The sequence below is a fragment of the Andrena cerasifolii genome, chromosome 1, assembly GCF_050908995.1.
Source record: "Andrena cerasifolii isolate SP2316 chromosome 1, iyAndCera1_principal, whole genome shotgun sequence".
Lineage (NCBI taxonomy): Eukaryota > Metazoa > Arthropoda > Insecta > Hymenoptera > Andrenidae > Andrena > Andrena cerasifolii.
This window is the reverse complement of record NC_135118.1, coordinates 7,146,696-7,160,495: the sequence shown is the minus strand read 5'-3', so window position 1 is coordinate 7,160,495 and position 13,800 is coordinate 7,146,696. Positions and strand designations below refer to the sequence as shown.

At 48.1% G+C, this 13,800-nt stretch overlaps 1 protein-coding gene across 1 annotated transcript in view; it reads left to right on the top strand.

The window, feature by feature from the left end:
- The window catches only part of LOC143376470 (discoidin domain-containing receptor 2), a 165,017-nt gene that overhangs the window by 101,422 nt on the left and 49,795 nt on the right, over window positions 1-13,800 (top strand). The window contains exons 5-6 of the mRNA XM_076826870.1: window positions 8,299-8,446; window positions 9,122-9,429. Of these exons, the coding sequence (XP_076682985.1) occupies window positions 8,299-8,446; window positions 9,122-9,429 (456 nt within the window). The remainder of the gene's footprint in view (window positions 1-8,298; window positions 8,447-9,121; window positions 9,430-13,800) is intronic.

The following is a 13,800-nucleotide window of genomic DNA, read 5'->3' as shown; positions in this document are numbered from 1 at the left end:
TGATCGACAAATCTCTGTGTTTTTAATTAACAGTGCTTATCACCCCGCCCTCATATTTTTTTTATGGAATTATTAAGGTTCCACCTTTCTTTTAAAAAAAGAAGGAGGAACTTTCATTCATTCGAACGCCGTGTCGAGGTTTTTAAAGTTAACCTACCTTAAAAGTCCGCAGTAATACCCCCACCTACCCTATTAAAAAAAAAAAACACTCACAGACTTCGTGTCTTCTTACTGCTTGATACACCCACATTCACATTCATACTGCTTCTCTACATTTCCCTGGGAGCATATGTATACGAATACTCTTTCGCGCACTCTGCTTGCATCGCAAGAACGGGTGGAAAGAGGAAGCCTGTCTTTCCGCGAGGCTCGACTTTAATAACGAACAATGGTATCAGAGCCGGGCACCGTTGCGATTAGCCGGTGTGCTGGATGATTTCTGCGGGGCAGATTCTATCGACGCGCTCCGAATTAAACGAGCTCAATTTGCGGACCACAGTCTGCAGGAAATGGCCCCACTCTTTGCTGCACGGTTAGCCCGAACTTGAAGACGCTCTCGCCGCGTTACCGCTGGATTCGCTGGCGGCCGCTTGTTTGCTCGAAAAGATTTCATTCGGGCGCTGCGAGCGGAATGACGATTCCGTGGCTGGGGAGAAGCATTCTTTTTCTTCCTGTCCTCGGAACTAACGCAGTTGCGGGATACAGTCGGGCTGAAAAGAAAACGCGGAAAGGTCGAGATTACGGTTGTCGTTCGGGGCTGAGGAAAAGTTCTGTGGACCGGCAGTAATTTTCACGTGTGACGTTTCAGTTAGAATTCGAAGGAGACGTTCTCTGTTACGGGCGGGGCGAACAACACGCGAGCCGATAAACGTGGCTCTCGCGGGAGTAGACCGGGTCGTAAACCAGCCCTGGAGGAATTCTATGAATTTTATTTCTGCTAAACGAAACGCTGGTCCCCGAATTACCGACGCGAATGCGTGCTCATCGCCCGCCCACTTTAATCATCGTGTCCACGGTGTTACTCCTGTCGGCCTTTAATGCTGTTTCGTCTTTTCCCGGAAGGACGTACGGAAAAAACGGGGGCACGGCCGATGCCGGAACACGAAGCCTCGGAATCGTTCCACTTTTCACCTTTCCTCCCCATCGCGATAGCTTTTTAATGAGCACTGACGTATTCCCCGTTCCGCTTTCGGCGTTTTTCCCTTTTTCGCTGCGGCCTTCTGGCTCGTTATTTTATTTAGTGCAGCGTAAGCCGTTATGGCGGGATTGCATCTTTTAATAACGGCCCCCGCCCTCGGCGGGGCGAGAAACGCCGCGCTGCACGGATACGCAACGGAACGATACGGGGACCGTGACGCCCCTGTTTCAGGCTGCTTCTTTTATCAGCGCCGCTTCCCCCCACCAAAAGATATCATCCTGTAATCATTGTCCCGCTGAAGAATATCGCGGCATTAATTACCCGGGATTTAATAGGGGCGAAGGTGCAGGATGAAACTCCCCGGAAAGAGGCTGGTTTCCACAGAAACTTCAATTAATCACGGTGACCCGGTTTCGTTCTCAAAGGAGGCGACGCGTATTCGTGTAACGGCAGCAGCTTTAAAACGGCTCTTAATCATGCTCCTCGGCAGAATACAGTGACCCCTCGGCGAGAGAGGGTACACCCCCTCCGTCCACCCTCGCGCGACCCTTTCTGTCCTCGAACATTTTTTTTTTTTTTACCCACCGCGCGCGACTTTGGCGTGACCAACTATGCGCGTTGAATCTCGAAACGTCGCTTAATCACGGGACTCTATGCGCACCGAGACGCGGCGTTCCGCGGGGGTGGAAAGGCGAGATCGCGTGCGCGACCATCTATCTTGCCTCGACAATTTATACGGAAAGTTCTGCTCTCGACTACATTTAATTCTCCCCCTGGAGTGGGGAAAAAAGGAAGCGTCGAATGGGCGTCGCCGACGCCAACGACCGGACCTACGTCCTCCCGCGACGGACCTTCGAGGGGAACGGGCACGCGAGCGGTCACGAGTTCGACGACATTTCAGACGTGACACCGCTCTCGGGCTGCTTTCCAAGGGACAGGAATCCAAGAACGTCTACTTTTGGATATTCCCTTCACGTTGAGAACTAGCGAAGCACCGCGCGTGTCCCTCTTGGAGGCGTCGTATTTAAAGCAGCCCCTGATGTCCGAAACGTGGGCTTGGGGGCTCGCAGGCCATCCACCGCACCTCCTGCTTACTTTCTCACCCCCCGAGCCACCACTTAAGTCGTCATTATCGTGTCACGCGAACGGCCAGCCCGGACTGTCAGCTTTTCTCGGCTGTGCCCCCGACGCGGGAATTCCGTGTGGAAATCCGATAATTATGGCGGGAGCGGGATAAGTGCAGGGGAGGGTGGGGGTGCGTGAGGAGACGAATGCGTGCACGGCGCGGTCGACACGCGAGCGGGCAACGTTGCGTTCGCTCCCAGTCGGATCTCCGACGTGGACGTTTCCACGTAAATCACGCACGCATACACGCGGCGAGGGGGGCGTTGCGGCGGTGGAAAAAGAAAAATAAGGGTGGCGGCGAGGCGCGATATTGCGGCCCGGTGTGCAATGTTAGTTATAATGTCGCACGCACGGGAAGCCGAGGACATTAGCGAAATGTTGTCCGCGAGGGAGATAATTCGCTCGCGTCACGAAACACGCGGCCGACGTCGCTGCTTTATCGCGAGCGATTGTTATTCTAACTGGGACCATAACTGTTTCTAATGGCACCGGATGGAGGGGGGTCGCGCTTCCACGGAAACGAGATCCTGACCGCTGGCAGTGATACCGCGGGGCTGGTATAGAATCGTTGTAATGGGTTTCAAAAGGATAATGAGTCAATGGGGGTAGTTCGCGATAGAATCCGTGCAGCTGGGAATCAAGTAGGAGTGGCAGAATGGACTCGCACTGTCTGATATCGATATCCGCGGATATTCATTGTGTAATGCCCTGTCCATTGTGCGATAACGGTCGTAAAAAAATTACTTCTCCGAATTACATATTCGCCGTAATGGATTTGTCGAGCGCACTTCGAGTTACATTCACCCTTACATCGGGAAAAGCTCCGCGGAAAATGTTGCTCCGCCGAGTCCCGAAAATCCAATAACACGGTCGAGGAGCAGTTCACCGAAATGCTCGTCCATGGAGGTACACGCGCGACGTGCACGCTCCGACGCAATAATTTTCCTTTATACGCCGCCTTGATAGGCAAAAACGGTCATGAGCGTAAGTTATAGGTGCTTGAGGATCGCGTATCTTAAGTGGAGGACGCCGGGAACGCCTGGCTCGTCGAATTTTTTTTCAACGTGCCTCCTCGAGAATAACCGATCGTTTCTGAAGCGGAATCGAAATCGCTGATGCTCGATCGTTAGCTTTTTTTCAGAACTAATTAGATTAATGTGCCCGGGTAATGAGTGTCTCGGGAAAATCGGGAACAACGAATCGAGGGCAAGAGGTGCTTCCAGCGGTTCCCGGTCAACCCTCGAGCAATTAAAAAATATTTACATTCAATTTTCATTCGGCCATGAATAATCGAGCTTCAATGACGGTATTGTGGTGGATGCACGAGATATCTTTTACCTCGTACCGCGTAACAAAGGCCAGAGGGAAGAGGGGTATCATGATTCCGAGAGAAAATAATAAAGCTCGTTCCAGGCGAAACAATTGGACTCCAGCTTCTCCGCGTGGTTTCCCTATTCAAAAATGAACCTGCCAAGGCAACGAGAGCCCGTAATGTAATTTGACAGCATTTAAGTGATGAATGGAGCGTATACAAGGCGACGGGCATCCTCTCTCATATTGTCTCGGGTCTCCGAGCTATTAACGGGATCAGTTTCCTTCTTATATTCTTTGTCGCAATTTCTCCCACTTCCCGTATAACAAACACGCTTAATTTTTCTCATTTTTACACGAGCTTCTCATATTTCATAATTCTTCGTGCACTGTGCCCTGACATTTTTCAAATGGATCAAGAAGATCTCACGAATGCGAAGAAACGCCTTGTGCTTGTGGGAAATTCATGGAACTCCAAAGTAGCAGTGTAGTCGAAAATTATTCGTGCCACAAGAATTATTGTTGCTAAAGGATTGAAGAGTAACGCTAAGCTTTGGAAATACACTGAAGGGGGATGCTTCGAACTGCTTCACCATACACAGAAAGTTTTTCAAAGCTTGCAAAGTGACCTGCAATTAAGGGGTTGCATACACCTAGGGCCTTGAAAAAAGGGGACTTTTTATGGATATTTTTCACCTATAAGTAATTTTGTTAATCAAAAATCGTAGCATGCACTTGGAAGCTTATAATTTAAAGAATATTTACCAAAAAAAATTATGATAATTCGTCTCGTTCGCCCTGTAGCTGCTGTTGAACAAAATATTTTTTCTGGGTGTCACCCGTAAGAAAAAAAAAACTATCCCTTAAAGTATGTAAAAGAAACTACTTAGGCTTTATCATACTCTATTTTTTAAATTCTCAGGTCCAGGTTGAAGTGAGATAATTTTTATTTTGAATTTATCCAAAATTGTCGATTCCGGGGCCATAGAATTGACCTTCCTTTGATGGACAAACCAATTGTTTCGACCATTCTAACCCCACGAAATGGTAGAACGTTCACCTTTTCACCGAAGCAAGTTTCCAAGAACAGAAGTTATCGGGCGACCGGGAACCGTGTTAAAAATCACAAATTACATACATGGACGGACACTTGGACCGTGAACCGGGGGAACCCTCCCCTCGAACAATAACGCAGATCGATATCAGCTATAATTGCTCAACGCTTAACACTTGACCCCTGTGCGCATGCACTGGCGTGTAGCCGCGGCACGCACGCATTCGTGCGCCCATTCGAGGGTGGAAAGTAAAAGTAGCAGGAAATTGCATTAGAAGGGCACGCACGGCCTCTGTGTCTGTGCACGTACGAGGGCAGGTAGAGTTGCAAGGTCGCCTGACGCTCCGAAGGCCTCGCTATCGGGGTCTAATGAAAAGTAATATCCACCCTTTTCACTCATCACCCGGAAGGCTTATGCGCCGAAGAATGGCGTGCATCTGTTCAGCGGTGTCGGGCCTCGTAAAAACGATACTTCGCTCCATATTTATCGCGCGACACCACCTAGGAATACTGAATACCCGAGGTGCTGCATGCAAGGCAAATCGCTTCGTTGAATTTTCAATTCTCAGTCGCAGTTTTTTGGCCGCGGGAGCGTTCTACGCATATGGAACGTTGGATCTATTTTTGCAGCGTAGATAGCGGATATTTAGAATGCCAGGGTTATGGGAGAAAATTCCAGATCCGGCTACTTTTATGTCTATCATAATTATCGGGAATATGATTTATCCGTGGATCTCTGTGTTCTGGATCTTTTGTGTGCATTTTTGTAATTCCATTACATCGATGATCGAAATTGGTATATCCGAATTCAAAACCGGCGATCGATTTCTGTACTTTAATTTCTGTACTTGATTAAAAGGAATTGCACGCGGGCGCGTAATTTCACTTAATCTTGGAATAGAAACAGTATCGGTGGAGGATCGCGCGGGATGTTCGGGCGGTCGATAGATTTAATGGAGCCCATTTGGAGAAATTAAATTCTGTGCGCGAGTCGCAATCTCATTAAATTTGCCGCGGAACAAACGCGTGCTTCTACGCCAGTGCAAAGTGTGGCGGCGTTGATGGTGTAACGTGCCACCGGCACGGGTCCCAGGGTGCCCGAAATGAGAAAGAATCGACCCCAGACAGAGGGGTTGGTTTCGGTAAGGTATACGCCGGCCAAGAGGTAAGGGTTCACCTTGGGGAGTACTTTCCAAGTGGCAGTTTCTCGAAGGAAACGATGACCTGCGAGCCGGCGGTTCCGCCTCGAGGGTGGGAAACGCCTAAGGGTTGCTTTCAAACATTGAAAACCTTAATTATGTATTTATGAAGAAAAAAAACGTGTACGTGCGGCGAGCGTGTCACGTGCGCGGAATTTAAACCGATCACGTGTACTTTGGGACGATATAAATGCGAGGAATAAAAACGTACTACAGCCGTAAAGGAGAGTAACGTTTTCTTGTTTAATGGCCGGCGCTGTTCGAAAGTCCACAAGTTTTTCGTATCATCCGAACTCGACTGGATCTTTTACGCGAGTTCAGCTCCAGAATATAGGAACGTCTGACTGCGACTGTGTCCGTCAGTGATAAATAAGGGAGTGCCATTTATTTCGTTTGGAACACTGTATGAAAATCCCACCGCACTGTTGTGTAACTAAATTTGGTCTTTAAGGATATTCGTTTATTTTCCGGAACTATATTTGATTGTAAAAATTCTGCATTCTGGAAGTTGCAGCAAAGCTAACGCCATGCGATCGCGTTGCGCATTAATGCATCAAAGGACTCGTATTCCGCTAACATAATAATAAAAATAATAATAAAAGGAGATTCAATTTATGGAGAAATGTGTGGGAGAATATTCCTCGGTGTTTGTGAAACGCGGTGAGCAAACGTGCAATTCCAGCGGTATCTAAATATATGCCACATTTTTAATCCAATATTATAAATTAATATAAATACCAGCGGATTGCGTGTTATTTTTCCATGGAATACTCGAAAATTCAAGCACGGAGCACAGAGAAGGAACGGACGAACTACTTGAACAGTGGAACTCTTATCCGTCATTTCCTGTTAAGGAACAGAAGCTAAGTAAAGAATCTACCAGTAACTGACACCGGACAAATCGAAAAGAGTACACATTCGCGGCGTAACGGCGCAAAGGAGCGAGGAAAGGCGCGGTGGGAATAGTAGCGCGGGTAATAGTAGTAGAAGTCGATGCTTAGTCGCACCAAAAAGAGATAGGGGTCGGCCGATGGTACGGGACGTGTACGTTCAGGTAGGGAACGTGCGCAGAATGTGTCGTGTCTGCCGCAAAATGCTCTGTCACGCAACTGTGTTGCATGCTGCATCGCACACAAGAAAACCTGGCTGCTACATCTACGTAGATTTATCCGTGCACGTTGCGTACCCACACGTGCATCCGTACCTGACGGCAAGGTGTGCGTCTGCACTGGGTGTCCAAAAATACGTAACCAAACATGGCCAGCAGATCTTACAAATTCCCTGCATACCTATTCAAAAATGTTCCAACGATGTGCGAATCACGAGCAGAGTTTCCGCTCGGAATGACGATTCGCAAGGATGCCAGGCAATGACCTTGCCCGATCTTCAGGATGGTCAGAGGATCAGAATAAGCTCTCCAGGTTCCACTAGTTATTTCTAGGACACCCTGTATACTCGTACACGGGCCTCTAGTGGCTGGCTATCTACTCGCCATGGGCAACGCTGGCTCGCGTGATCTCTCGGGACCGTGCACCCCTTTTCCACCTTCGGTTTTCTGCACACCGTCCACCACCGAGCCGCGCCAACGTCAGATAAACCGCTTATTTTATTCATAAACCCACAACGTGAAATCAATATTGCATCACCCTCTGCACGCTGGAAGATAGAGAGATAGAAAGGTGGCGAGGGAAGGAGAGGAAGCGCAATATGGTCGTCTCCCTGACGAGGCTCGGAGAATGCGGGCGATGGACGTTTAGCTCAACCCCGTCACGGTCGTCCCTCCTTCTCTCTCGGTCCATCGCCGTTCCTCGGCCCGTCCGCGTCCCCTGTGATCCTCTCCCTCGGACGCTCCCGACCCTCTCTCTCTCGTCATACCTAACGTGCTGGAATGCGGGATGAAATTAGTCCTTAGCCCCCCTCCCCGTCTGATGCGGTGGAACGCGATGTCCGTCCTGTGACGGGATGTCCAAAGCCAGACGATGGTATTCCAGTATGTGCTGAAGTGCAGAAACGCATCTTCCCCCGCGATATAAATGTCATCGAACGAGGGGATGCTTTGACAGGATACTGTGGCGCGCCGAAGGGGCGACCTTGCCAGACGCGTCGACGCCCCACGATTATACGCTTTTCCCCTGTTGACGACGCGTCGAGCTGTGGACGGGATGAAACGTCGAGAGAGAGAGGGATCTGGCGATGAAGTCGCGTCGCTTCTTTCGCGATTGGTCCACGTCTGTTCGAAATGTTCTCATCGGTTCGAAGAGGAGCGAAGGTTACTGAACGATCCATGGGTGGCTTGTAATTACGCTAAATTTAGGGTAAAATCATTCAAATATGCAGTATCATATCCCGGGTCCATTGCAACGGAGACAAAAATCAATGGCCCCGTCTAGAGCGGAACGCCAAGGCTCAAAGGGAAGGTCGGAGGACCGATATTGTTCTGGTCTTTAACCCGACGGTTTCCACTGTTTCAGGTAATACAGGGTAACACGAACACGTATTTGAAGTCCAAGCACGAGCTGGAGCCGCCTCTGTGGGCGAGCAAGATCCGTTTTCTGCCCTACAGCCATCACACGCGGACGGTTTGCATGCGGGTCGAGCTCTACGGATGTTACTGGAGCGGTAAGCTGTTTGCACTCTCCAATTTTCGCGGAACTTGCCGGCCGCTTAGAATACTCAACGGACTGTCCATTAACCCTTATGCCGTTGCCGCGCGCGCAAATTTGCTCTTCGGAATCTTGCTTGCGCAATTATCCCTTTCTTCCTTTGATGAATCAACATCGAATTAAACGTTTAACCAAACGGAAAGTTACACACCGAGTTTACGCGCGGTTTGGTTGCTCCCGGACTGCACGCCGCGTACGCGAATACAGATAATTGTAGATTCGGACCCGTCGAATCGTTCAACGGCGCGCGTTCGGCGCAACCAACGTTCCTTTGTATGAAATCAAAGAAGCTGCAAGGATCTGTTAACTGGGTCACTTTTACCGTCAACTCATTCCGCGTAATGGGATGGCATTTGCGAGTGGCGAATTAGTTCGTCTTCCTCCTTTCACAGCTTCCGAATTTGCCAATGAGTTAGATAATAGATCAAAGGGCTGACCTTCTCAAAGACCTTCCCACTCGGGTCATTCATCCCCGCGTTAACACCCACGTGGCGGATCTGAAAATCTACCACCGCGCTGTGCCCCTATTAAAGGATAATAATGGCCCCTGACGAAGCTGAGGCTTTTACACGAGTCATTAAGGGCCAGCCCATCTAGCAGTGACTTTACACCTTGACCTTTTTTGCCGCAGACGGCGTGGTATCCTACTCGATGCCCCAAGGTGATAAAAGGGGTAATGGATGGGAATTCTTCGACGCCACCTACGACGGACACTGGGACGGGGAGCTGCAACGCGGCCTGGGACAGCTGACAGACGGCAGGACGGGTCCTGATAACTTCAAAATGGGGTATTACGATAACGATCGCGCGCAGGGCTGGGTCGGCTGGAGGAACGACACCCGCGGACAGCCGGTCGAGATCAAATTCGAGTTCGACAAGGTCAGAGAGTTCTCGGCCATCCACATCTACTCCAACAACCAGTTCACCAAGGATGTCCAGGTAGGCAACAAAACGCTCCTACGGTTGTTGCTGCAGTCTTGGGCTATTTAGGGACCATTACTGTCGCGAGGAAGATTTCAAACTTCGATCTTTCACCCACCGATCGAAAGTCCAAGATCTCCCCCTCGTGGAAGCATCGGAAAGGGTATCGCTTCAGGCGGACGTTAAATTTTCAAACCGATCGGTACCTACTACGGAGTATCGAATTCCCTAAACCCTAACAAATCGCGCAGATTCTCGGATACAGATAAAAGAAGATAAAGTGGGGGTCGCTTTCACATCCAATTACGTGTCGCGCACCCTTGGCCAACGTAAATACGCGGAAAGCGACGAATCGTTTACCCTCGCTTTGGTGACGTTATTCCTTAGCCCCCGCGAGGAATGCCCAAGCAGCGTCGATCAACAGGCTTACCATCCACAGTTGTTCGAGATCCTTTTACCGTCACCTTCCTCCCTGGTCGCAGCGCCTTTGCCAGTGGGACGCTGCCTCCTCGTCGTATCCCCCCACGGTTGATTGAATATTCCACTCCACGCTTTATCAGCCAGACGCCCGCTGAATATAAATACAATCTGAAACGGTAATTCCGCCGGCTCGATATCTTCGAACCCGGCTTACTAGCCAGATCGGATCGCGGGGTTGCATCCAAACAGGAACAATCGTAACGCCCGATCTTCGTTATTAAGGGTATTTAGCCATCGAGGTTCCTATTCCTCGTCGAACAATTTCCCAATAAGTCTGACGTGCTTTCATTAACGTTAATTTAGTTTCCGAATTACTACTTGATCGCTACCCACAGCCTTCTTGCTCCCTTCAGATCCCAGTGCTAACTTTCTCTTTTCACAGTGGAACTTGTGAATCAAACATTCCTTCCTAGTTAAACGCCACCTTTATCACGCGACACTACAACAACATTTGACGCAAACACGAACACATCCCCTCTTCCTCACGACGCACAGACTATTGCCAGAATGTACGCCCCTCCAACACGCGATAGTTTTCCCCGAGCAAATATCATGTCAAATGTCAAAGGGCCCCAACCTTCGCCATGCCACGGAATAAGCCTCCTCCGTGCATCAGTGTTACTTCGTACGTGACTATGCACCACGAACGTTAATAACACGAGCATTAAAAGCCTCGTTTGAAAACGCCGCGCATTTTATAGCCGGAGAAAGAAGCAAAGAGGAGTCTCCTCTATTTTCCCTATGTTTCGGTAATTGGAAAAATACGCGGGACATTAAACACGCCCCTCGGCGCGGATGACGTTAAACCGGCCTCACCCGTCTCCATTTTTCGCGCGCGCTCGCAAAATTAATGTAAATCCACAAATCTAATTCCCGGCTGACGGGCAGAAAAAAACGCTATCGCTGCTCGTTCGGGAACAGATAGGAAAGTTTTCGCGTCATTCGTTACTCCCACCCCGTTCCAGCTCCCCTGCCACCCTCTTCTTCCTCGTAATCCCGTGCGTGACGGCCGCCGGAAATGAGTTCGCAGGCTCGCATTATTCGGAGCATTCTTCGTCGCGGAGGCGGCCAATAATTCGATCCCGTTGTATAATTTCCGTTTCGCAGCGATTCCGCGCGACCCTGTCCTCGGCGCTCGCCGTTGGCTTCGATAATGCAATGCAAATTCGCCCACCCCGTCATCCCCTTAACCTGCGAGCTCCCCTCTCGCATTGATACAGACACGATACAGGCGGACGCGTGACTCGCATGCGAAATCACCGGGCCACTTTTGAACGGCGGAATTATTTCCGCCCGCGGAATAAAACTCCTGATTACCGGCGCGCGGAGATCAAACTTCAGATTTATATGTACAATTTGCCGCTCGCGTTTGGCGAGACGGCTGCCGCGTGAAATGATACCGGTGCGGGGCAGCGATTAGGTTTTGAAGGGGAATGAACCTCGGGGAGATAAATTGAATATTTTGGAGATGAAATGGCAAATAGATGCCGCAAAGCGGCGCATTCTTTTTTTTCCTGTTTAGAGATTTATAATGGGTCGCCTCAACGATTCAAGACACAAGTTAGGTATTATTAAGCTAGAGAATAGTATATCATAGCGTTACTTTTACTTTTATTTCTGCTACGATTTTTCTTTTCTTTTTTCTGAATTCTTTAAGGGGTTACATCCACCTAGAAGTCAGGAAAAAGGGTACAAGTTTGGGAACTTTTGGGGGAAAAGTACAAGTGAAAATCATACATAATGTCTCTCTACTAAAAGATACATCTTTTAACTGTATTATTATAAATTTTCTTTAAATTATTCTTAAATTTTCATGGGATATTATTATTAACTGAGGAAGATATCATATGAGTCGTGTTTTTTTCAAGCATTAGCTGGTGGACATTCCCTAGGCTAAACGATGAATCTGAAAGCAAAATTTCAAATAGATTTTAAAAATAAATAACTTCCCGAAGTACCTGCCGATTTCCGAATTTTTAAATTTTGCTTTCAATTTTGCAATAATGGAAGTACTTGCAAAGTCTTCTTGAAAAAAAGAAAAATTGTTTCCAAGAAATTCGATACTTCAACTTCAAACGGTCGCTCTTTTTTACCAAAATACAATATTAAAATTCGGAGATCGTCAGGTGCTTCTGAAAGTTATTTATTTTTAAAATCTATTTGAAAAGGATGCATCTGAAAGCAAACATTCAACGTTAATAATAATAACGCGTTTTTAGACATGCTACATAGCCTACGTCCGTCCCAGAGTAACCTGTAATAACGTGTTAAAATTTGAGGAAGATCAGTTCAACAGGTCTTGAGTTTTGCGCGAGCATAAAAATCGGCTCTCCTTTTATATAATAGTACAGATAGAATAATTATTATAAACTCCCTATTACTTACTTAGCTATATGCTTAATTGTAACTAAAGCGTACTTCCCGTTAAATAAATAAATAAATAAATGATGTGCCAGATGTCTAAATTTTCGATATTTTCTTTTGAACCACAGCGAGACGTTGGTACCTATATGTATACTTATACTTATGATCTCAGCCTTATCACGCGGCACCCCTAAATTATTCACCGTGGAATTTACATCCTTTCCCACTAAAAGCATAATTATTCATTTCTCTGGCACTTCCTTTACCATTTCAACTCCTCACTTGCGATTGACAGAGTGAAGTTAATCTTCCGTCAATGAAATACAAGTTTCGAGTAAAAAGGGATGCCTAACTTGGGATTCTTTATCACCGAGCGTGAAACTGTCCAACTCACTTTTTATCCCGAATTGTAAAGGCCCGCGATATCATCTCCTTTTTTTCCATAGCACAGGGATCATTTATGCGTGCATATTAACGACAACGAGGCCGACATGATAACGTGAATACTTAAAGTGCCTTAATAAAAGCAAGCCTCGTGCGTTAGTACGAAATCCGCTTTAAACCCGCGCGAGTGTTTTGCCCCACGGTGTAGTGCATTTAAAGATTTGCCGGGCGCGTGCGGTGAAATATGCATGGACGATTATTGAACAGTACCATAAACGGGGAGGCCACCGAATTTTGATTCGGATAAAAGCGCTCGCCGGGCCCGTTTCGCACGCTTCGAGCTCGAGGGGGCGGGGGCGGGGGTGGCGTGTTAGCGAATGGCTTTCAATCAATAAATCCGCGTTGTGCAGTAAAATTGTGCATAGATAATGTTAAATAAATATCGCTTATTCTTCGTCGGTCGAAAAGTCAGCTGTGACAGTTGCTCCAGTAATTATTTCGAGAATCGTCCTGCGCTCGTACTTCGTCGATGCACCATTCAAAATTTAATACGCCAAACCAACTAATTCGAATAAAATATCATGGTTTGATGGAACCGTTCTCTCGCTCTGATAACAATATCACGCGATTCATTCATCGACAATAGAGAAACCTAGTAAAAGACAACTAAATTCAGTTGAAAAAAAAAAAAAGAGAAACAATGCCTTAGGAAGCCAGGCACTATTGAACCAGGCAACTTTTCGATTCCCCGATTTTTGATATTGTTAACGGTGGAACGTGTAAGCCGATCAAATTGCGCGGCTGCCTCTGCAGCTTCGGTATCAGCAATTTCACGCGCGGCCACGATGAAGCTGACGACGGTTTATTCCGCGCTTTGTGCGGGGGTGGGACTGGAATGGAGGTCGAAAAATCATCAGGACATTTGGACAGGCCCGCCGCGTAACTGACGTTTTTTCCAGGCAAATTAATGCGAGGAGACCGACGAACCGGGTGGAAAGAGTTTCCAGCCTCCGGTACGAAAAACTCGCTTGCAGCGAGGGGACGCGAATACTCGCGTGTAGCCAGACGTTTCGAACGAGCGATCAGGCCCGAAAAGCTCGTTCGGGCTTCGATTCAACGGCGTTCCTCCGAGGAACGTTTTCCCCTCCGGTCAGCCGCGTA